The following is a 23930-nucleotide window of genomic DNA, read 5'->3' as shown; positions in this document are numbered from 1 at the left end:
AGCTAGTTAGCAGGACCTGTTAAGATCACGCTGGGTGAGGAAAGGGCTCAAAAGTGTAGCCCAGAGGATCAGATTTCATGTCAGAAGAACCTTCACAGTCTATAGAACTTTGCTTCCTCCCCACTCACTTCCTCCTCTCCCCTCTTCCCCCCCCCCAAAAAAAAAATTGACCCTGAGGAGTGTTCTAGAAAATGTTCTTTCTTTAGTGGCAGGACTGAGCTCTGATTTTAAATAAACAGAGAAAGATGTGATAGTTAAAGCATATTTGTCCTCTGAGACCCTCGCTATTCTATTCCATTTTATTCCTTTCTTCTTTTTTTTAACCTTTTATTCTTCTCCTGCCCCGATTTCCTGGGGCAGTGATTCAAAGCAATGTATTGATTAAGCACTTCAACACTGTCCTATAAACTTCATATGGATAACCTTAGTTAACCCTCACGACCAACTATGAAATAAGTGCAATGATTAGCCCATTTTACAGATGGGGAAATTGAGGCCCTGAGCATCTCCACCTTCCTTCCAGCTTCTGGCCCAACCAGCAGAGAATCACGACGAGCTTTCAGCCCGGCAGCATATTGCTGACCAGCTGGAGCGGCGCTTCATTCCCCGCCCTCTGTGCAAGAGCTCCCTCATTGCCGAGTTCAACAATGAGCTGAAAATTCTGAAGGAGGCAGTTCACAGTGGCTCAGGTGCGTGTGCATGGGTTTGGCTAATAAAGATGCCACTCTTCGGGTCGCTGCTCTCTTCGGAACCATTTGGGTTAGCCATCTCGGAACACTGACAGATTTGCCTATGCGATCATTGGCAACAACAAAACTAATCAAGGGGACCTCATCGGTTTTATTGTACTCCTTTTCTAAGCATTGTTTGCGATATTTATTTCAGTAGGTAAGCTCTTTTTTTTTTTTTTTTTAGTTTAACTGGGGAAAATATATTTTAAATGTGTGCCTTCATTTCCTTTTTGGAAAGGAGAAGGGGGACTCGCATGCATTGAGCATCTATTCTATGGTAGATTATTTCATAGGTGTTATTTCATTTAATCCACACAAATACCTACAAGATGTCTAACTGAGAGTCCACTTATAGCATGAGGAAGCAGACTGATAAAGGATCAGTAACTTACATGCCAGTGACAACAGGGAGGGGACTTAAAGCCAGGTCTGCAGGATTGATTAGAAAGCCTCGAACGCTTCACCAACTGGAGGGAGAGAGGGTTGAATCAGAGCTGGCAGACAATGAGATACTTTCTTTATATTTTTCAAAGTATTTTCTTTGGGAATACATTGCTTGCTTTTTTATAACAGTGATGAACAACAGATTACGGAGGAAGCAAAATAAATCATCTGCCATTAGAGGGCAGTCCATACCCATAAGTGGAATATTCCGTGTGTGGCTTTTTTTATTGTTGCTTGCAAAGTATTAAAGACAAAAAATTTGACAAGTACAATCTTGGAGAAATTTCCTACAGAGCCATTCAAATATTCTGCTTTATAATAAAAGATTCTGACATAGAACCTTGGGGGGTATTTTATAAATTGTAATTTCCAAAAAAGGAGAATAAGAGAACGGTTTGATTATATATTCTGATTTTTTTTTTTTTTTGGTAAGGTTTCCATCAGACAACACATTTATTACTTTCATATGCTTGTGTCAGGTGAGGTATGTTTCTCAGTAAAATCTGCCAGGTTGGAAACTACAATTCATGTCAAAATTAATTTGCATTCTACCAGCCTTGGAAAATGAAATTGAAAAACAGTAAGAGAGGAAGCAATGTCAAAGCATTTCACATTGTTGGTAATTTCATGCTCCCACCAGGAAACTATTCAGTTTATAACAGTGGCCAATTCTAACTTTTCACTTTAAAAAATAAATGTTCTCACTTCCCATTTGCTACTTTGTCTTAAAGGTCATTCATCTGGGACACAGCATTTAACTGACTTTTCTTAAAAAATACAAGTGCTCAGGGAGGAGTATGAAGCAAACACTTGTTTTCAAGATCCTCACCAAGGATTTCCTTTGGTCTCCCCACCCCCTAGCCTACCAGGGGAAGACGTCCATCAGCACCGTGGGCACCTCCACCTCTGCTTACCGCCTGAGCCTGGCCACCATGTCCCGCTCCAACACAGGCACCGGCACGGTCTGGGAGCAGGACAGCGAGCCCTCCCAGCAGGCCTCGCAGGACACCCTGAGCCGGACCGATGAGGAGGATGAGGAAAGTAGGTCGCCCCACAGAAGCCTGCAGGTTGGGGATGAGAGGTGGGGGGAGGGAGCAGGAGGTGACACAGCTTGGCCATGCCAATGAGGGCTTGGGAAGGATTTCTGCCTTTCCAACCCTGGTCAGTTCTGACTCCCTGGTCATTTTCACAAGGATTTAAAATGGAACTGTAGCTGATTCCATGATTCCTACAGCCTGCTCTTCTTACAAATTTCTTGATGTACTTGATCATCTGGGAGGAATTCAGGCAAAAAGTAAATCTTTGCTTTGAGCTTATATATTCACCTTTTTTTCATTAGCTCTCATTTAAATTGTGCTTAAGTAACCAAGGGAAGCGTTTATGCTCCTTTCTCCTGGCCATCTTGCTTAGAGGGTTGATCCCCTTAGATCAGCGGTTCTCAACCTGTGGGTCACGACCCCTTTAGGGGTCGAACGACCCTTTCACAGGGGTTGCCTAAGACCATCGGAAAACACATATATAATTACATATTGTTTTTGTGATTAATCACTATGCTTTAATTATGTTCAATTTGTAACAATGAAATTGGGGGTCACCAAAACATGAGGAACTGTATTAAAGGGTCGAGGCATTAGGAAGGTTGAGAACCACCGCCTTAGATGATTCCATTGGGCAAGGAAAAGTGAGCAATGGATACATTCAGGACTCAGAAGGGATCAGTCGGCTATCCCCGTGGTCGGCAAACTGCGGCTCTTTGGCCCCTTGAGTGTGGCTCTTCCTAAGCCTTAGGAGTACCCTAATTAAGTTAATAACAATGTACCTACCTATATAGTTTAAGTTTAAAAAATTTGGCTCTCAAAAGAAATTTCAATAGTTGTACTGTTGATATTTGGCTCTGTTGACTAATGAGTTTGCCGACCACTGGGCTATCCTATCTAGAATGTGAACCAGCATGCTGTTCAGAAGGAATAGTGGTGACTGAAAGAGCCCATGAGCGTCTAAGGCAGCGGTTCTCAACCTGTGGGTCGCGACCCCTTTGGCCATCCAAGGACCCTTTCACAGGGGTCGCCTAAGACCATCCTGCATATCAGATATTTACATTACGATTGATAACAGTAGCAACATTACAGTTATGAAGTAGCAACGAAAATAATTTTATGGTTGGGTCACAACATGAGGAACTGTATTTAAAGGGCCAGAAGGTTGAGAACCACTGTTCTAAGGCATATGCTTAAGATTTGGTGTTGTGAAATGAGGAGTAGGGTGCTTTTTTTTCATTTTTATTTTTTATTTGTTTCACATTCATGATTATTCTGCATTAGTTTCAGATGTGTACAGCAAAGTGAGTAGGAGCAGGTTTTAAAAAATAAGAGGTGAAAGGTTCCATTAAATACTACTATTATTTAATGCTTTTTGAAATTGCATTGATTATTTTCCAAGTGTGTTTTAAACACACTCTGATGTAACATTTATAGTGAAGTGTGCTGTCAATGGATGCCTTAAGGATGAAAACAAAATCTAAGTCTTTGATCAGAGCCCCTTCAGAGCAAACAAAAACAAAAAGCCCTGAACTAAATGAAATAGAGGGAATGGGAGCTGACGACAGAATTTTAATTAATTAAGAAGAATGAATGTGTTTTTAACAGCCTACTAGAGTTGGAATGGGTGAGAGAGGAGAAGAAATAAATGCTGTGTCAAAACACCTATGAATAATGTTATCAGATTTAGTTTCAGAGTTAATCAGATAACAAAGTGATAATTATATTGTCCTGCACCCAACCTATGGACATACTTGTTTCTAATGCACCCTGGTCACTGCTCATGGAAATACTCCTAAAAATGTAATTAGGGAAATGTTGGAGGGATAAACAAAAAACAAGAAAATGAAATAAGAGAGATAAGGATCAGCAGTTTGAATGTTTGTTAAGTCCTAGGAATAGTTTAGAACTTAAAGTAATATTTATTTTTCTTTAATGTTTGAGGTAGTCTCTCAGCAGTTTGTTTTTTAATGATGGGAAATGATACAACCTGTCTTTAGAAGAGCTAAAGGTATTTTACAGGTACCCTTATGAATCAGTAGATAACCGAAGCAATAGGAAGAGCTAGGGGTGTAAGAGTAGAGAAAACATAAACAGAGATATCATTGACCAAATTCCAACGCTCACACAGTGACAAGTGTGAATTTTTTGCTAATATTCTGCTTTCAGACATCACAATCATCCCAATGAAAGCAGGGTTGCTAACAAATGTTGTAGTGTGGTTGTGATGTGAGTGTGTATTGATTTATATGAACTGGGCTATGAAAGCTAGAGGGTTGACTGCTTTGAATTAAACTGTTTTTTCATTTAATCATTAAACCTGTTTTAAGATCCAGCAGGAACAGGGAAGTATGAGAAAGATATGTTCTCTGCCCTCTAAAATCTTAGAGGTCTTGTAGAGGAGATAACATTTTCTCTAATGGAAGAATGGAAAGTAGCACATGATTAATCACCAAACAAATATTGAGACAAATATTGAGGGTGCAAGTGTTAAGTGATATATTAGTTTGAATAAGGGGGGGGATCAATAGGATCTGAAAGGCCTTTGAATCACAATTCTATCCTACTGCTTTTTCATGATTTTTAAGGCACATTTGCTAGTTTGCTTCTCTGTACAGGCACCTAAAAAGTAAATACTGTTCTATAATAAGAATCAACTTCAACCCATCATTATTTAGCAAATTACAATTTCTAGCACTTTTTATATTCATTGTCTTGGCTTGAAATAACTTTCATTAGAAATATGACCACTTGGGATATTTTAAATAAATGATGTCAGATGACCTTAGATGGTAACAAAAGTTCACCAAAACTCTATGTTAAACAAAATATGTTTACTGTCCAGTGACAAACAATGTTAGCTCACTTAGAATGAGGTAACTTTGTCATAAATTCTGTGCTAAGTTAACCTTCACAGGGATTTGAATACATTGATTTCTGCTTTTATGGAGAAAACAAGACTATGTGCTTAAAACTTAAAATTTAGGTTAATATTATTTATGAACTTTTAGGTTTTCAAAAAAATATCTGAAATAGTCTTTCTCTCAGCAGTCTAAAAATCATTAAATGTACTGAATGTAGCATTTGAATATCAAAGAAATGTACTTGATTCTTTCAGTAACAAAGTTTCTCATTTAACTACTCCTGCAATGTTTAAAAAATTATAGTCCAGCTTTTGTGAATTTACAGATCCCCTTGATTTTCACAAATAATCTACTTCTAAAAATGGACAGGAAGTTTATATTTATTTCATGAAAGCTGTTCAAGAATTGGAGATGTGTGGATCTGAAGAATTGTTATTCATCCCTTTGTGCAGATTAAAAACTAAAGAACCTAATGGTCTTTTGTGATGTTTTTTTTTTCCAGGATGTACATACTTTCATGTAGCTTTATTTCAGCTAAGTTTTCCTCACGCAAATGAAAGAAGCATCACTTTAACTTGCAGTTCTATTTCCATCCTCAAGGTGACAATGTTCAGTAACTCTAGAGGCTAAGCTTTATACAAATAGGAAAGGTGTTTCTTAAGACCCCAATGTCTTAGTTTTTAATCTGTACAAAGGGACAAATGATCATTTCGCTTTAGAGACTGTCGTAAGGTTGTATGCAAGCCAAGGATGGGACCCACATGCAAATTTGGATTGGTTTTTCCGATCAATGTCGTAGTTTTGTAACACCCCATTCTTTGCCCCTCTCAGATGACTCTGTGAGCATGCCCAGTGTGGTAAGTGAACAAGAAGCTTACCTCCTGAGTGCCATTGGAAGGAGGAGGTTCTCCAGCCACGTCTCTAGCATGTCCGCACCTCAGGCTGAGGTGGGCATGTTACCTAGCCAAAGGTAAAGAGCCATGGATATCTTATACTCTGCATTTGGGGGAAAGGTAGAAATTCTGAAACTTCACTCCTGTTATTCTGAAAAGGCTGAAAGGGAAGCAAACAATCGATGTTTTTAAGTAGGCCATTCAACTAGGGTTATACAGGCAACAATTAGCGGCGAGTTTTCTAAGCCAGGGCTGTAGAAGGGATTTCAATTTCTGATCCAAGCATCGTTTCTCCTTTAAAATGCTCCATAAATAGACACATGGTCTTCTTTCAAATGACATTCTCATATTTCTGATATATAATTAGCTAAGCTAATAATGAGTACCTGGCAAGTATATAGGACTAGCTTGATATATTTGGTAAAGTTTAGACTTCTGGTATGTCATCAGAATTTAGTTGGAGTTAGTGATGCTTAACCAAGCAGAAAAGGACTTATGCGTGACCTTGGGCAGGTCATTCAACAAGAGTCCACAGTTTTCTCCTCTGTGAAATGAGGAGGTTGGCTAAAACAATTGCTAAGTAACTTCTCTATCTATAGTTCCATGATTCCATGATTAAAACATTTTGTTTGGTGTTCTTAGCTTCCTAAGAATATACTATACAATGTCCTAAAATTATAAAGTCACATGAGCAGTTATTGGTAACTATCAGTATTTTTAATTGTTAGCAATGTGCAAGGTTCTCTCAGGAATAAAATAAAACTATCAATTTATTTAAAGTTTTATTTAAATTAGGGAATTATAGGAATTTAAAATAGAGCTTTTGTTGTTGTTGTTATTTACCTAAAATAACCAGGCCATAAATTCCCCTTGGACATATCTGTTAAGGGGTTAACTCATTTCCAGGGACAAAATTTGTTTTATTAGAGACATACTAGAAATCCAGAAAGATAATCTAGTTACACCCTTTGAGCTTGAGTCATGTTTTGGAAGGCTAGTGAAGGTAATAATGTCTATGTGCATTAGGGAGACAGGGCCCTTTTTTTTGGACACAAAGGCTATTTTTACAGTGTACTAGATTAGTTAAACAATTCTTTGGAGGCAGGCACTCCAGTTTGCCAGTTTTCTAAATGGTTTAAGAAATATTTATTGAGTACCTCATGGGTGCTTATAAGCTCAGTGCTAGACAGTGAAGGAAAGAAAGGCAAAGTATGACACAATTTCTGTTCACAAATCCCAAAATCAACTGCATCCAAGCAGATCAATAAACGATTAACTTATTCTTTCACCAACCTGACAGGTTTTTTCTCTTGCCATTTAGTCACTAGAGGATGGAGTAAGGAGGTAAATAGAGTTCCATGTGGATTTTCCAGGGTTACCTTTCTTCCATTTGTTTACTTGCCTTTTCATTGCAAAATCAGCAGTGGAAGTTGGGTTCTTTCTTTACTTTTCTTCGAGGCATCAGTTCCAAGAGTTTGGTTGTGGCAGTTTATGGTAAGTGGTTTCTGTGTGATGATATCACCACGCACAAGAAAGAAGCAGCAGTCTGCTCAATGAAACGTCACGTACATAAGACAGGTTAAAAACAATAACCACCCAGCCAAATGGTTACCGAAGGAATGCTAGTTTCATCTTGTACAGACTCATTCTGCAATGTGTCTCCGAGCCCATGTTTTTATTTGGAGCTCATTTTAAGTCCCAACTCTTGACCAATAAGCAGATCACTTCTCTGAGAGTCGTATTCATCCAAAGTCCCTCTTATCCCCATTGCCTTGAGTCCTATGTCTTGACAAACCCAGCACAAGGTGAAATGGTTGACCGTCTCCTTTTCCTTCCTTGTTCTGTTAAATTTATTTATTTACTTTTGGTTCTGGGAAGCAGAAAATCGCATGCCTTTTTTTCCTTTTTCTTTCATTTGTTTGCATTTTCTTTCCCTAAATGCTTCATCTCCCTACCCCTCCTGCAGTGAACCTAATGTCCTCGATGACTCCCAGGGCCTGGCCGCCGAGGGCAGCCTCTCTAGGTACAGTGTCAATCAATGCTACCTGTCTATTGGTGTCTGTGCTGGGAAACTAGCTGTTCCCTGTCTCCTCTGTCTCTCTGTCTCCTCTCGCCCGTCTTGATACCTATTTCCATTTCTTGCCCTTTGTTGTTCATGAACACACAAGCCTGGAAGTCAAAGGTGTAGCCTCCTTCATTTTCAGCTTCAGAGCTCAATCATAAATGGCCTAAAAAGCTTACTAAAAAAGAAAAATCTGTGGAGTTATTTTAGGGGCTTGTCCCATGGACACCTAAAATGTTTGATATGCCAAATGTTAAACTTATCCCATTTCATCATTCCCTCCCACACTGAAATTTCCTTAAGAAATGTTGTTTGGAAGCTAATTAATATAACTCCCCATCATGAGGAACCCCCTTATTAAATCAAGACAGATCTTTTAACTGATACCATGGATGGTAAGAAAATAATGATGTTATATTAAGAGTAGCAATGTAAATACAACTTATGTAATTCCCTCTCTTGGATGCATGCTATGTGGCAGGTTATTATAATAGCTTGTTCAAATAACACTTATGTAAAGAATGTCTGTCCCAACATAAAGATGACTCCAGAACTTGCCATGAAATGGCAGACACAAACATATCTTGGTCAGGAAAAGAAGTCTTATGGTGCAAACAATATAAAGTCTTGGCAATTGGTTTAAAGCTTCAGAAAGGGGGACTGCACCTTTAACACTCAGATATACCACGTCAAACATTCCTAATCTTGTGCTGTTGATTCACACCTCTCAACTAATCCTCATTAAGGGAAATGCTTCTTGTTCATTCTACGAGTGCCATCTCAAGAGAAAACATCCCCTTTCAGGTTTGCATTAGTGAGTGAGTACAACCTATGGCGTTTATTGCTTTATCACAAAGATGAGGAAATGTTGAGAGGCCGTTCCTGTGACAGGTTGTCCTTTGTTTTCTTTGCATCTTGTTCAGTTTCACATTTTCTTCTCCAATTGAAAATGAGAAATTTTATCCATCATCAGGTGTATCTTTTTTTTTTGCTGGACCCATAATTCATGACATTCATTTGTGTTTGCGAGCCCTTGCCTCGACAGATCAGTCTCTTATTGGTGGTAAACATGGACATGCCACAGAGAGCAGACTTTATTCCACTATCAAGAGCGTTGGGGACGAGGAAGAACAAAACTGTCCTCAAGACTGTTTCCCTTCATTGTTCACGGCGTTTGAAGAGATTAGAACCAAGTCTAGCACCGTGACCACAGCTTTCAACGAATGCATTTGTTAAATGCTTAGTATTACACATCAGACTGGAGAACCTTGAATAGAATATCATTTCAGTGGCCTCCTGAGAGGAGAGGGTGTTAAATTAGCCTTCCACTTGGCCGAATTTGAGGGCTTTTCTAAATTAGGAAAAATTCTACTCTCGTTGAGTAAAATACTAGTCCAGGGTTGGTGAGAGAAGGCAGGAGTTTGAATGGATTGTTAGAAACTCTTCGACAGATTTGGCCCTCTCTGGCAGGCTCACGGTTCAAATGACTAATTTGGAGTTCTCTAACTCAATCCAATCTGCCCTGGGTCCAGTGTCAATGGGAATAAGCCCAAGTTCTTGCTGCGTGAGACTGGTTCAGAGCCAAAGCTGTAGACGTTATCTACAGCTGAATTAGTCATGTCGGGGCTTTGATGATTGTTTTAGGTGAACTATTGTTGACCTGTTGTTCCTGTAACTGTTGTGTTTTAGTTCTGAGTGCAGCCTAGTCACCCTGATTCAGTTGTGGTCCTTAAGAAACTGGAAGATGAGGTATTCCCTTTGGGTTCTAACTAGTTATATTAAAGCAGAGGCATTCCACCAGCCAGTAGCACTTCCACCTTTGCCATACACTGCAAGTCGTATCTCTTGAACTTCATCACGTCACCAAGTTCTCTTTGGAGGAGAGGAACTTTTGGCATTTACTAGGAGGTGGGTTTATAAAACAGGATACATACTTGTTATAGTTGGTTTGCAGGCTTTCTTATTTGGGGCATGAAACTTCTTTATGCTACAGACTCTTAAAGTCCTAAAGAAGCAGTACAGCCTGAACAGTGTAAATCACGTTCAGCACATACCTGAGCACTCAGGATCTAACATGCATCCAAAGTAGTTCTAAGGAAAATTGGGCACCAAAGCTTAAAGAATATCAGGAAGCATGCCTGTGCAAGAGTAATAAACCCAGGTCCTTCTTCTAGCCCCCATATTTTGGTTAATTTTCTGGGAATTTGCTTTTGGAAAAACACTTGTTTAATTAGGCACAGTGGGCAATGTGATATGAGGAAGACACCACGATAACCTGATGAATAGATGGGAAAAAACAGCAATTTTGCAGACCTTTTGAAAAGTTCTAAGATTTTTATAAATCTGTGCTGATTTATTTTATATAAAATATTTTTTATTGATTTTAGAGAGAGGAAGGGAAAGGAAGCAAATCATCACTGTGAGAGAGATACATCTATTGGCTGCCTCCAGCAAGCCTCCTGCACTGGGGATCAAGCCTGCAACCCGGGCATGAATCAAACCATTGACTTTTGAGTGCATGGGATGATGCTCAACTAATTGAGCATACCGACAAGGGCATAACTAATTTATTTTAAAGATTCAAGACAAGAAAAAGCACCCTGTTAGAAGCACTATCCTATGGAGAAAAGATTCTTTTTTATAAATTAATAAATTGAAATAATATTCCATGGAAGAATTATCTTCTGTTAAGAATGTTGCTCTTAAAGGTATAGAAACTCACTGGAGATGTTTCCTCCCTGTGCCCACCCCCAAATACAAACACCATGGACCATAGTTCTTCTCTAGAAAAATATAGACATACCTAAGTTTATTCAAGCGCTCAAGCCTGGATGCTTATACTTGAGAATTAGATTTTGTTTGGACATGTTAGAAGATTTTGAAAGGCAGGAGTTGACAATCAACTCTAATTATTTTAAAAAGGAGTTTGCAATTCTATTTGATTTCATAAGGATGATTGTAATCACAGTGGAAATTAAGAATGTGGTTCAAGTTTCAACAAGATGTATATTTTGGGTGAGAGAAAATAAAAATAACCTTTTTAGTAGACTCATGGTCATACACATTTTCAAAGTATAAAAATTTGGCAAGTACTCACAAAGTACAAAAAAAATTAAAACAACCTTTTTATGTAGCTGAAAATGTGTGTATGATACACAGATAAGTACTTGGTCATTACTAAATCAGTTCTTATGTGACCCCTAATATCCAGATTATTCTCGTTTTAATCTGATTCTAGCCTGTAATCTCTAAATTCTGTGGTATTTAAAACACATTCTTGGATGTTGTGGAGGCTGAGTAAATGTTAAACAATAATATTTTACTGGGAAAGGGAAAAATAGGGCTTTTGTCTACTCTTGAATCCCCTGTTCTCTGCAAGCGTTCTATGGCTCCTTTAGTACTGGTTTTATTCATTCCTACCACAGGGCAATTATTCAGGGTAAATGGCTATCCCCTGTGTCTTGTGTTCCACCTCTAGACTTATCTAATCAAATTCAAACTAAAAATGCAATGATAAAAGCAATCAAAATACTACTTCATTTTCTGTGTACCAGTCTCCTCACCCATAGCTTCTACTTAAATTTTTTATTTATCAAATATATTTCAATCCATAAACTTTTTTGTCATTTGAAATGAGTGATATGAATTTTTATTTATTACTGAATGGCCCCTTGTTTATCTATTCTTTTAAGAAATACCATTAGGTATACGTATATCCCATTAGAAAGTACAAACATATTTATATACTACAATCCAGCCATCATACTGAAACAAGGGAAAAGAGGTAATTTGTGCCAAAATCATCCCTCTAACATTACCTAGAATTCATTAGCTTACAAATGCCTTCCTTACAGATGCCTTAAGTAAGGCGTCTGTCTTTTGTGGCCAGTTGAGTCACACCAGTTCTGCTAAGCCCCAAGCACTGGCTTCTCTAAAACCCAGATCATGCTATGGTTTGCCACTGTCATGTTTTTCAGTGACTCAAAAATACAAACGATGATTTTAGCTTCAACTTAGAAAGCTTTATTTGCTTTTATCCTTATTGTTTTGCCCTTTTATTTAGCAAAAGAGTAAAAATGAGCATTTCTCATTCCCAAGATTAAAAATTTCAGGAAGCCAATTTTCTATGGAGAGGTGCTTAAGGCTAATACCTTGGTCTTTTCCTGGTGAGTTTTAGTATTAGACACCTCTGGTCACACACTGCAAATCCTACAGATGAGATATTAGATGATGTGCAGAGAAGCTAAACAAACTACTACTTATATGTGACTCCGATTTGATAAAGACCTGAGAAAAAGAAACAGGCTCTGCATAAATAACCTTCATTATGAACCTCTCTGTTTATTAGTAATATGTCCTAACTGCACAGAGTTCAGCCAGACTTTGATGCCCCAAATATAAACATGTTAGCATTACATTTTGAAGGAGAATTTAGCTGGGATATATCTCCAAGGATATGTTCTATAAATTCATCTTTGATGTGTGCATTCCATTGATGAAATGCTACATCTTTTACATAGAACAACTACATACTAAAGCTATAAACTTGACCTATTTCTTAGAAATAAACATCTCTATCCATAGAGAAAATTTTGGTGCTTATTATGATCCTCCCTTAGAATTATCATCGTGAAATTACCATTATGTTTTGACATATAACACTCTCTGAGTAATGTGCATTTTTTTCTTTTCTTGCGACATTTTTTTCTCACACTCTGAATGAAAAGAGACAAGTGGACCGCCTCGACTTCATTTTCTCTGCCCAGTTATTATCAAAATATTTTATTACCCACTCCCTTTTAGTGTTTTAAAAGCAATAAACTCACTACAAACATAAATGTAAAACAAGGAAGCATGTTATAAACATTACTTTTCATGTTCAAACCATCTTACATCAACTAACTTCTTTTCTCTACCTTAATGGGAGGTAGGTGGTAAGTATTAACCTCCCTTTATGGCTAAGGGAACTGAGGTAACATTTAGATGTCAATGAAGAACCCATTCCAATGAAAGCTTTGCTTGGTATTTGGGAGAAACTTGTTTGTACTTTTGTGCATGTGGTAATTGAATTCTCTTTCCAATTTATGACACATGTTAAAATGTACACTTAATAAGGAGATGTCATGTCAAACATTCCAGCAACATAGTCTGGATTGTTTATCAGAACTTATTGCATTGTTCCATTGGGGTAATTTTCTGTCTTCATAGAAAGGTCATAGATGGTACAAGGTCATATATGTATAAAAATAATGTACATTGCTCTTTTGAACCTGATATTAAAAGAACAAGAAAGTTTTAAAGACATGTTCGGGGGACTCCTTATATAATTCTGTATTATCTATCCCAAATGGTATAATTAAGATATAATTACATTCTTATTTCATAAGAACTTTGATAAAACTCCATTTGGGAATTATTGATTTTCTTTTGGTGGAAATGTAAGACTTTTAAAATTTGATGGATGTGCCTGTGTTGACCACATCATGATTAACCAGTTGTAAACACAAGGTGGAAAGCATCTGATTGTCCATCTAGACACCAGTTCTTCTCCCTGCAACTGCCACTAGGTATTTAGATAGCTCATTTTTTAAAAATGAAAATGAATGAATATAGTCTTTCTCTTTTTTTTCCTGGACAGTTGCTGACTCTGGATTCCTCTGTGGCATATTTGACTCTAAAAACTATTTGTAAATGATTCTCCTTTTGCAAAGGCAAAGCAGAAATGAATTACCCATAAACCAAATAATCACATTGGCATCATCCACAGAATTACAGTGTTCTCTGGGGCACAATACATCTCTTTTTTCACCCCCACTGCCATTATGAACACCTATTATACATGCATGCAGAATGATAAAGGATCATGGACCCATGACAGTATTTTCAGCTTCACCCAACACTAAAATAGTGGCCACTACCAGTAGTCATTCTTGCATATAAAATACACACATACACAGCAAATTTGGGGGGAGCAGGTTGCTGCTTTTATAAACTGCATGATATGTTTAAGTGCAGCTCTTTGATATTGATCATTTCTCTTCCGAGTTCTACTGACAGATTAATTACTAGGCCAGCCTTTTAAATCTAAATCCATTTTTTTTAAAAAAAAAAAAACACTTGTCTGCCCATGTGACTATTCACTTAGTAGTCACAGAGACTTCAGGCTGCAAACATGTGCTGAATGTGCCCCTTCACCCAAATGGATTCTGTGTCTGATGTGTTTGATATTCGTCCATCTTACTTCATTTAAATTGAAATCTTCAAAAAGGTGTTCCCATCCATGTGGTAGAGTTGTTTGTGTTTGTTTGTCACTACCTTTTTCCCTCCCCCTGGGAAAAAAAAATTGAGATTAGAATATGACATCTCAAACTTTTTGGTGGTTTCCAAACCAGGGGTGTGATCAAACCAATGTTTTGCTGAATGATAACTATGACACCGTGATTGAAAACAGAATCTCAATTTTGGCAGCTCGGGGCTACAAAGGCCTTGTCCTTCCTCCCAAACCTTTGAAAACTCCCATCTCAGGGGTTCTTTCCCAACCTTCCTTCAAAGATAATGGTATCTTTGAAGTGACTGTTTCGTGTAAGTGACTTAGGCTAACACCCACCAGAGGACGACCTTCCGTACTGTCTCCAGGCACACTAACACTGTTGGTGCTTGGCAGGGTGGCAAGTGTGCAGAGCGAACCTGGCCAACAGAACCTCCTCATTCAGCAGCCGCTGGGGAGGAAGAGGGGCCTGAGGCAGGTAAGCAGACCTGAGAAGGGCAGGAGAGTCACCCCATGAAATAGATTGAAGCCCTATTGAATTTTAAATGTCCGTATATATTGAGATTATATTTTGCCTTCTTCCCACCCAAAACAAGCAGTACAGAGCACCTGTAAAACATGGTAAGTGCTTGAGCCATCTGAGAGCTTTTAGCTCCTATGTTAGCTCATATGAACGGAGCTGATGACTTAGTGAAGTGAGTAGGCCTATACTTCTATCTGTTCCCTCTCCAGAAGCTTTCTTCCCCAGCCAAATTCATGACCCAGGACGATTTGTTTTAAAGTTGATGTTTGTGTAAAGGCATAGACACAGTTGTCCTTTCTTCCTCATTTCAAGGTTAATGATTCAAGTTAAAATTGAAACCAAAGTAAAGATTATCTTTATGAGTTTCCTTAAGTGGGTTTCCTTTGCATAACTCTCTAAGTAAAAATTGAAGTGAGCCTTTGCTCTCTTATTGTGATGGGAGCATCCCAGCATTGATTTGGACACCAGACACTTCTCAATATCTGAGGTTTTTTTCATCAACCCCCCCACTCCCTTGAGAGGTCACATAGGTTCAACTGCAACTTTTAGGTGAACAAAGGCCGATCTGTAAGGAATAATCGTTAGTTTTGTATCCTGAAATTCTCACATTGGCTACTTTAAATGATGTTAATGTTCTTACCCTATATGCAGGTGTAATAATCAGGAGATGGGATTGGTTAAAGGGGATGTCAGAATCAAATACTTGTAGTCAAACATGCAGAAAGAAGTTTACCAGCTACAAACGTAAAGAACAATCATAAGAGTCAACAGAAACCCATAAAGTAGGGAGTAAACCATAGAATCCTCAGAGCATAGCATTTTCTCCCAGGCAGTCAGCTTCATTCTGCCTGTTCTCTTTAGCTAAGACGTCCTCTACTGTCACGTCAGAAGACTCAGAATGAATCCAGAAACCGCCATGGAGCTCGGCTGTCAACCACTCGGAGGAGCATTCAACCTAAAACGAAGCCATCTGGTGAGGTTCCTGTGTCCCTTCTGATTATACCATTGACACGATGCCATGCAACTCAGCCTGGGAGACCTGCAGAAACTTATGCAGATAAGCTCCTTTCTGGGAAGACACTAGGATCAGGGAAGAAGTTTCCCAGAAAACTTTAGTGCCTTTTTTTCTTCTCACCTTTCCCAACCCCCATCCTTACCTTCAAGAATCTAGAGTCCTAACCGGTTTGGCTCAGTGGATAGAGCGTCAGCCTGCAGGCTGAAGGGTCCCAGGTTCAATTCCGGTCAAAGGCATGTACCTTTGTTGCGGGCACATCTCCAGTAGGGGGTGTGCAGGAGGCTGCTGATCGATGTTTCCAAGTCTCTATTCCTCTCCCTTCCTCTTTGTAAAAAATCAATAAAATATATTTTTTAAAAAAGAATCTAGAGAAATGGCAAAGTCCAAGGTAAACTATAAAAGCCATTAGATTTAACTATAGAAGGTTGTTTTCTTTACCCAAGCCAGGGACTGAGTTTGTTATACGTCTTACTGAAGACAAAGACATGGTAGATAATGGGGACTTTAAAATCCTGTTGGCAGTTATTGTGAGGACCAAGTTCACCTAATGCTCTATCCAAATCTTGTTCTTGGGCCATTTATGTAAAAATGATTTTTCTACCCAAATCCTACTTTTTATAAGAAGATGAAATCAAAATATATACATAATAGTCAAGTATGCTTTCACTTATTAATAAACCAACAACATCTTTATTAAGAAAAGCCAGGAGATACCAGTTATTAAGCAATGACTACATATTTCCCCTCTATTTACTGCTTTACCTCTCACTTGCAGTGGATCAGAAACGATCTGTGACCTTCATTGAGGCTCAGCCGGCTCAGCCTGAGCTAGCAGGTGCCCCAACAGACACACTTCCTGCCACAGTCCAGCCACAAGGCTGCAGCCCAGCCCCATCTGGGAAGCCAGAAGGAATGGACAAACCAGTCCTCACATCTTCCCCGGCCATTGTTGTTGCTGATCTTCATAGACTGTCTCCCAAGCAGGTGAGGGTGCTAGAGAAACAGGCAAGGCTTGCTCCCTGCATACTTATGTCTAGGAACCACTTGGATATGCAAATTTATTGCATAACATTTAAATCTAGACCTGTAACGTTTTGTTAGCCAGACAGATGATGGTCCTATCATCATGAAAAAGAAGACCATATAAAGTATATGGCCAGGAATACATTTACTTAAGAAGCAATAGGAGAAGTCTTGGTATTCTTTATTATGAGAAACCTCAGGGAAAATATTGCACAATTAAAATATCCATTGAAACCCATATATGATTCATAGTTTAAAGATAGTTCTGTTTTAAAAAAGTTACCAATTTAGATGCAGCCTTTAAATAGAGAGCCTTCTGCATCCTGTAAGATGAGAGGAACTTCTTGTTTTGATCTTTCCCCTCATTGTTATGATATTTTTTCTTCTTTTGATTTTTATAAATGAATTCCCATAGGTCCAACTTCCTTCTCATGTACTTGAAGAAAGCAAAGGGGCAATATTACTATATACATTTGTGTAGTCTTTAATGGTTAAAAAGCATTGTAACAGCATGAGCTCATTTATCCTCGCAGTGTACGAAGTTAGCAGAGCAAAAATTATGCTCATGCAACAGGTTAGAAAACCGAGGCTTAGAAAGTTGGAGGGCCTCCAAAAAAGCTCACATCTAACAAAGGCTAGAAATGAGACTAGCCTTGAAAATCCTGTCCAGTTAAAGCTGGACAACATTTTGTATACTCTTCCCTGGCACCCATTCTACTTTCCCGTGACATTATGGTCTGTTTGATCATAGAGTGAGACCCTCCCTGCTGAAGGAGAAAAGAAGGAGGACCCAGAAGTACAAGGTGCTGCAGCACACAGCCCCCTCTCTACTCAAATCTCAGACCCTGATGACTTCACAGGCCTTGAGACGTCCATCCTCCTGCAGCACGGAGACACTGTCCTTCACATCAGCGAAGAAAACGGCATGGAGAACCCCCTGCTGTCCAGCCAGTTCACGTTCACTCCCACGGAGCTGGGGGAGGCTGGCGTAGACCTGGATGAGTCGCATGTTTAGTTCTGCATCTTGTCCGAGTTGCAGGTGTAGACAAGATGAGCGAGGGATCACTTAGCTACAAGTTGAATACTTTTGCTTGAAAAAAAAAAAGATGAAAACACAGCACTTTATATCCAATAGGTGACACAAATCTCAGTAGATTTTGCTGCCAGTGCACATATTGTTTCATAAACACCTTTTAAAAAACAATGGCTAAGATTAGTTAATTGTATGAAGACCGTAAAGACCAGGGAGTAATAAGGGGAAAGAGCCGTTTGCACATTGTTTGTGATTCAAGAAGGCTTGAGCAGTTAAAAACGTACGATTACAGAGCTGCTTAGCTAGAAATATTAACAAATAATATATTCTAAAAGAGAATGCATTTGAGGTTATTCACATTATACATCTCATGCAAATGTTTATTTTTATAGTTTCAAAAATATTAAACCAGGTGGTTGTACAAGTAGCAATTTACATAAAAATAACAAATAATGAAAATATTAGTTTGGGGGAAACTAAATAATAAGCCCACAATAATGAAAATATTAGTTTGGGGGAAACTAAATAATAAATAAGCCCACGGACATTTTTGTTTTGATCAACAACGCAGCCATGTAGAAGAAGGAAAACATATTATTTTTAGAGCTGTGGGCTTTTCAATATTTACTTTTCAACCGTCATTTTTATTGCATGTTGTAAATCAGAATACTAATGCCATAAGGTCATTCCGTTCATAATCAATCACTGTAGAGAGAATACTCTAGAAATTATCAGACGTAATTCTGAATTAAGAAGAACCTAAACAATGCATACTATAATAAAAATGAAATATAACTATAATAGTTAGAAAAAGATGGTATTCCTACTTCTAGCCCTAACTACACCTTGCCAATATTAGGAGATACTGCAAAATGTGATTAGTTTCCTTATAGTAGTGCCTACCCTCGGGGACATATTTTCAGATATTAAAGTTATTGTTAGAATAGGTTCACTAAAATAGCTTCCCAATGTTAACAATATTCTTATCATCCTTTAGACATTTGAGTTTATGAGGAAAAAAATATAAATTGAGCAATCGCTTCATGGACAAAGTCAGCTTATGAATTTATTTTAACTTGAAGTTCAGTTACTCAAGCAAAGTATAAAACTTAAAAGGCTTGTGAGGCCATATCTAGTATGTTATTGATGCTGTAGTAGGGCTAGGTATAATACAGTTCAAAATTGAATTTCAGAAATGTAACAGTTTACATTAGAAAACTGTTACAGAACTACTAATTATATAAAAACTCATATATTTACCTAAATTGGTATGGTGGTGTGTGTGTGAGTGAGTGGGTGTGTTTTCTAGTCCTCCAGTTGAAGTTAAATACAGATATTTATTATTGCAATGAATTCATAACACATTCTATATGCTTAAACTTTGACTATGTTGACCATGAAAGTATATGTATATATAGAGGAGACCTATTAAACCCACCCAAATCACAAGGAAAATTATTTTTCTGTTAGAATCCTTTATTAAATAGGCATTGTTTACACTGTGGTTTGTACGTTCAAATATAATTTGGGGTTTTGGTCCAATTTACTATGAGAATGAAAGGTATCTGTGAGTTAAAGACAATAATGGACAAAACTAAAAATTTCCAATCTAAAGCTTCAGAAAATAGAGCTTCAGAAAGCAGAGGCTTCTTTTCTGTTTTAAAATATTTTCAGAATATAGACACTTAACACTGAATTATGCAGAAATATAATATAAGTGGGTTTATAACTCTTTCTAAGCTGATGTATTTTGCCTGTTAAAAATTATGCTGCTCAATTAGTGTTAGAGGCCTTATGTTTGGTAATTACATGTGTCTGAGCTATATGAGTCTCTATATCTGTCTGTGTTTTGTTCCAGTTACTTGATTCTTGATTCAAATTCTCTATGTGTAATTGTATAACATATTTAAAAAGTAAAGGGGTCAAAGAAGATTGTTAAATATCTGCTAAGAATACCTTTATATGTAAAAAGTATTGAACATATTTATGCTGACCCGTCTGCCTTTTAGCCTGACTCCTTCACTCTAGGGTTATAGATGGCTGTTGGAAACTTTTCCAATAAGCTAAGTATTGTTGTATCTTGCAAAAAAAGCCACCACTCTGAGAAGCAGGGCCTTGGAGGGTGGGAATGTTTTCATACTGGGATTACTGAGATTTTGCAGATGTATGTATGCATCTGTTCCATTTAAGGTGCCCTTAAATGTGTTGAATGTAATTTATTGAATGTTCATGTGCAATTGATAAAGTATCTAAATGTATGTGCATAAGATTGTCACAAGATGTATTCTCAGGAATACTGTTACCTGGAGTTTGAAGGAATAGCTATTTAAAAAAAAAATAGTAGTGGGAGATTAGAGAAATGTTTAAGATATTTAACAAATTTTTGCAATGTTCAAATTATTGAGTATATGACTAAAAATAATTATATATGATAAATACAGTATTGGTAATACTATATCATTTCTTAAGCTATGATGCTTAATGATATTCATTTTGTTCAGAGGAAAATTAAAACAGGCACTTACATCCCATGTGTAAAAAATTGGACTCAACTGAGAGGTTGCTTTTTCAGAAATTAACTTTTGAGAGAAATTGGAATAAACATGTATCATCCATAATAGTGGGTGTAGATTTATAGTACTCAGTTTCAATTAAAGTAGTTCAATCCTGGGTACAGCATTTTCTATAGAAAAACATTTTATTCTCATTTTTCCAGTATTTGCTGCTTTCTATAATTCTATTAGATGTGTTATTTGATTTTTTTTCCAAGAGAAGGAAACTGAATTGTTGAGTACATTGGGACAATGCACTGGGAACTAGTGTCAAAAAGCATAATTGGGCATGGCAGTGTTGGGAAAACAATCTCTGGTATTTGGGGGTCTGGATAGAGCTTGTTGAATAGGCTGAAAATAACTGGTTTGCTATTTCAGGCCTCCAAGAGTACCTAAGGCAGTGTGACAGCTCCCTTCTTTAGTATCTGTCCCTTTAGTCAATGAAGAATATTATCCACTCAGCTGTCCAACTCCAACAGTATCTGAGATGAGAATAGGGTGTGTATAGGGACCAACAGGAAAGAAAGGGTCAGAAATAGAATTATAGTCTAAAACACAAATACCCTTCCTCAAGTCTGGAATTTGCTGCTGTCACACCAAGCCATGCTGTTGCCATGTGACTGCACACTTCCCATGCCATGGCTTGTCCTTGGCAGTGAGTAGAAAGTCCACTTCCTCATTTACTTTAGTGGGCCTCAACTGCATCAATTCAGAAACAGAGTTTGGTTTGACACTCAGGACAATAAAGACAAGTTAAGAGTAGAATGTATTTGGAAAAGCTTAAGGCAAATTTAATTATATTGTTTTAGGATCATTTAGCATTACAGATCAATGTACCTCCATAATATATTTCAATAGTCACTGTGACTGAAGGATAAAAATCCTTTATTAGCCATTTTGTAGGTAAAAAACAAATGATTACACAGCCAACTTCCCTCAGATGACTTAAGACGTCTTATAAATACTGGATGACCAAAGAGCATGGAAAAATGCCTATGAATTAATACTGAAATGTTTATGAAAGATATTTATGAAAGATATTAAGACTTCTGTGTTTGAATATGCACATATATAATAAAATAACTCTAAAAACACTTAAGAGGACTGATTGTTTCATTTCTCATTTCTTAACATAGGGAATAGTTTAACTCATTCAGGAAAGTATTCCTTTTGGAGCCCTGCTGTGTGCCTTGATGTCTCTCCTCAATCCCCTACCTGGCCTGAGGTCACCCTTCAATTAGACACATCCAATTCCTCCCCAATCCCAACTGTGCTCCATTCTACTCATATATTCTACCCTAACTTTCAAAAGTAAAGCAGAACGAGCATATTGGAAGACAGATACCCCAGCTTGACTTTTTTGCCCAGGTTATGACCTGGAATGACTGGTAGATTTCCCAGGAGGAATGTTAAGGACCTGGTTGTCCTCTGAATGTAGCCAGAACCATCATGGGGTTCAAGTTACTACCAGTCTGCCTTTTATACAGAGTACATAGTGCCCTATCCTTACCCTCCAAGGTATGTTCTTGCTAAATTCATTTTTTTCCTCACATGGTTGGTATTTCCTGTCTTTTCCTGACCCAAAGACTCTAGACACATTTGGCAGAAAAATAAACACTCTTATACCTCTTCAATTGTGTCTGGACAGTAAATAAATGGATTATACTCTGTCAATGAACATTCCTGAGAGGGAAAAAACAAGAAGATCAGAGGAATGAGGACAAAAAGCAGAGAAGGAGAGTAGTAATAATAACCACCATTATTTTGTTCTGGGCACCAGACATAATGTGCTGGGCACATCACCAGGATTTGCTTATTTAATCCTCACAACACTGGACACTGTCTTAACAGATGAGAAAACAATGAAGCAGGGAGAAGTGACTTTCCAGGTCATTGTGGACTCAGAGAAGAAAGATTTATTTGATGTGAACCCCGAGAAGAAATTTATCTGTTGAGATGGACTCCCCATGATCAACTGAGGGCCCAGATTTTGCATTTTATTTTTATTTTCCAGTTACAGTTTACTTTCAATATTACTTTGTGCTGGTTTCAGGTGAACAGCATAGTGGCTAGACAGTCCTATACTGTACAAACTGTTCTTCCCAATATTTAGAGTACCCACCTGGCACCATACATAGTTATTGCAATATTATTGACTCTATTTCCTGTGCTATACTTTACATCCCTGTGACCATTTTGCAACTACCAATTTGTACTTCTAATGCCTTCACCCAGTCCCCCAACCCCTTCCCCTCTGGCAACCACCAGTCCACTCTCTGTGTCTATGAGTCTGTTTCAAGGTTGTTTGTTCATTTTTCTTGTTCTTTAGATTCCTCATATAAGTGAGATCACATGGTATTTGCAATACCATGGATGGACTTAGAGAGGATATTACGCTCAGTGAATAACTCAGTCAAATAATAAGATCCAAGTGACCATTTGCTGACAAGGGGTTCTCATCTACTCTGTACCAGGAAGAACCACAGCGGAATTCTAAGCTTCCTGCTCATTTACTCCCACGGAGCCAACTATCATAAGAGGTTTCATTTTCCCACCAATGGACTAAGACCAGCCCAGTCAGAGCAGAACTGCCCCATAACGACCAATCAGGATGCATAATGCTGGCCAATCAGGGCTCCACGATTCAGACCAATCAGATGTGTAGGATTTGGGGTACCTCGTTTACATAAAATGGACCTAATTGAAAACTTGGGCAAGGACTTTACTTATATAAGGCACCTCCCCTTTGTCTCAGGGGAACACAATTCAGGTTTTATACCTGGGTCCGTGTCTCCTACAGCTGCTTTTGCTCAAATACATGCTTTTTAATCCTTATTATAGTCTAACATTAATTTTGGGTTACCTCACCCAGCTAGTGTCTGATAGAGCTATGATCCCGCCCCAAATCTGACTCCTTCAGCTTTTAGGACCAGTTCACGGAGAGAGAAATAAGGAAGAAGTGGTTTTTGCTTTGTGTTTTTGAAGGGTAACAGGGGGTGGACAGGAAAGGCACACAAATGATGGAGAAACAGATAGTAAAGCGAGGAGGAAAAGAAACTACAGGAAGGTAACGTGTTAAAAGGTGAAGAAACTCGAGTTCTCAGAGGACTAAAGCCGGTCTTAAAAAACGAAGGTCAGAGGCAGGGGCCTTGATGCGAGGCCCCGCCCCCAACCGGAAGGCGGGACTTCCTCCTCCCAGGGCCGCTGCTTCCGGCGGAGTCCGGAAGACTCTGAGAGGAAGAGGCCGGGTCAGAACGGAGCAGCCAATCGGAGCGGCGCCTTCGCCTGGCCCGGGACTCGCGAGGTAACTTGCTCTGGGGAACCAGCACCATGGCGTCGGGCTGCAAGGTTGGGCCGTCCATCCTCAACAGCGACCTGGCCAACTTGGGCGCCGAGTGCCTCCGCATGCTGGACTCCGGGGCCGACTACCTGCACCTGGATGTAATGGACGGGTAACTCCGCGGGGCTCGGGCCCGGGGGGCCGC

At 38.5% G+C, this 23930-nt stretch overlaps 2 protein-coding genes across 14 annotated transcripts in view; both read left to right on the top strand.

Annotated features, from left to right (window-relative positions):
• Positions 1 to 17989, top strand: part of UNC80 (unc-80 homolog (C. elegans)) — a 176271-nt gene extending 158282 nt beyond the window's left edge. For 8 of the 10 annotated variants that reach the window (XM_014546052.1, XM_005874188.2, XM_014546049.1 and 5 more), the window contains 8 exons: positions 524 to 689; positions 2037 to 2216; positions 5908 to 6046; positions 7936 to 7992; positions 14696 to 14777; positions 15684 to 15795; positions 16613 to 16821; positions 17612 to 17989. In XM_014546052.1, the coding sequence (XP_014401538.1) occupies positions 524 to 689; positions 2037 to 2216; positions 5908 to 6046; positions 7936 to 7992; positions 14696 to 14777; positions 15684 to 15795; positions 16613 to 16821; positions 17612 to 17875 (1209 nt within the window). In that variant the 3' untranslated portion in view covers positions 17876 to 17989. The remainder of the gene's footprint in view (positions 1 to 523; positions 690 to 2036; positions 2217 to 5907; positions 6047 to 7935; positions 7993 to 14695; positions 14778 to 15683; positions 15796 to 16612; positions 16822 to 17611) is intronic. The other 2 variants (XM_005874189.2, XM_014546051.1) reach the window with 1 other exon arrangement.
• Positions 17990 to 23691: 5702 nt separating this feature from the next.
• The window catches only part of RPE (ribulose-5-phosphate-3-epimerase), an 18075-nt gene continuing 17836 nt past the window's right edge, over positions 23692 to 23930 (top strand). Inside the window, exon 1 of one of the 4 annotated variants that reach the window (XM_005874186.2) lies at positions 23692 to 23897. In XM_005874186.2, the coding sequence (XP_005874248.1) occupies positions 23776 to 23897 (122 nt within the window). In that variant the 5' untranslated portion in view covers positions 23692 to 23775. The remainder of the gene's footprint in view (positions 23898 to 23930) is intronic. The other 3 variants (XM_014546055.1, XM_014546058.1, XM_014546057.1) reach the window with 3 other exon arrangements.

The sequence above is a fragment of the Myotis brandtii genome, unplaced genomic scaffold (genome assembly GCF_000412655.1).
Source record: "Myotis brandtii unplaced genomic scaffold, ASM41265v1 scaffold43, whole genome shotgun sequence".
Taxonomy (NCBI): Eukaryota; Metazoa; Chordata; class Mammalia; order Chiroptera; family Vespertilionidae; genus Myotis; species Myotis brandtii.
This window is presented reverse-complemented; position numbering and strand designations above follow the sequence as displayed.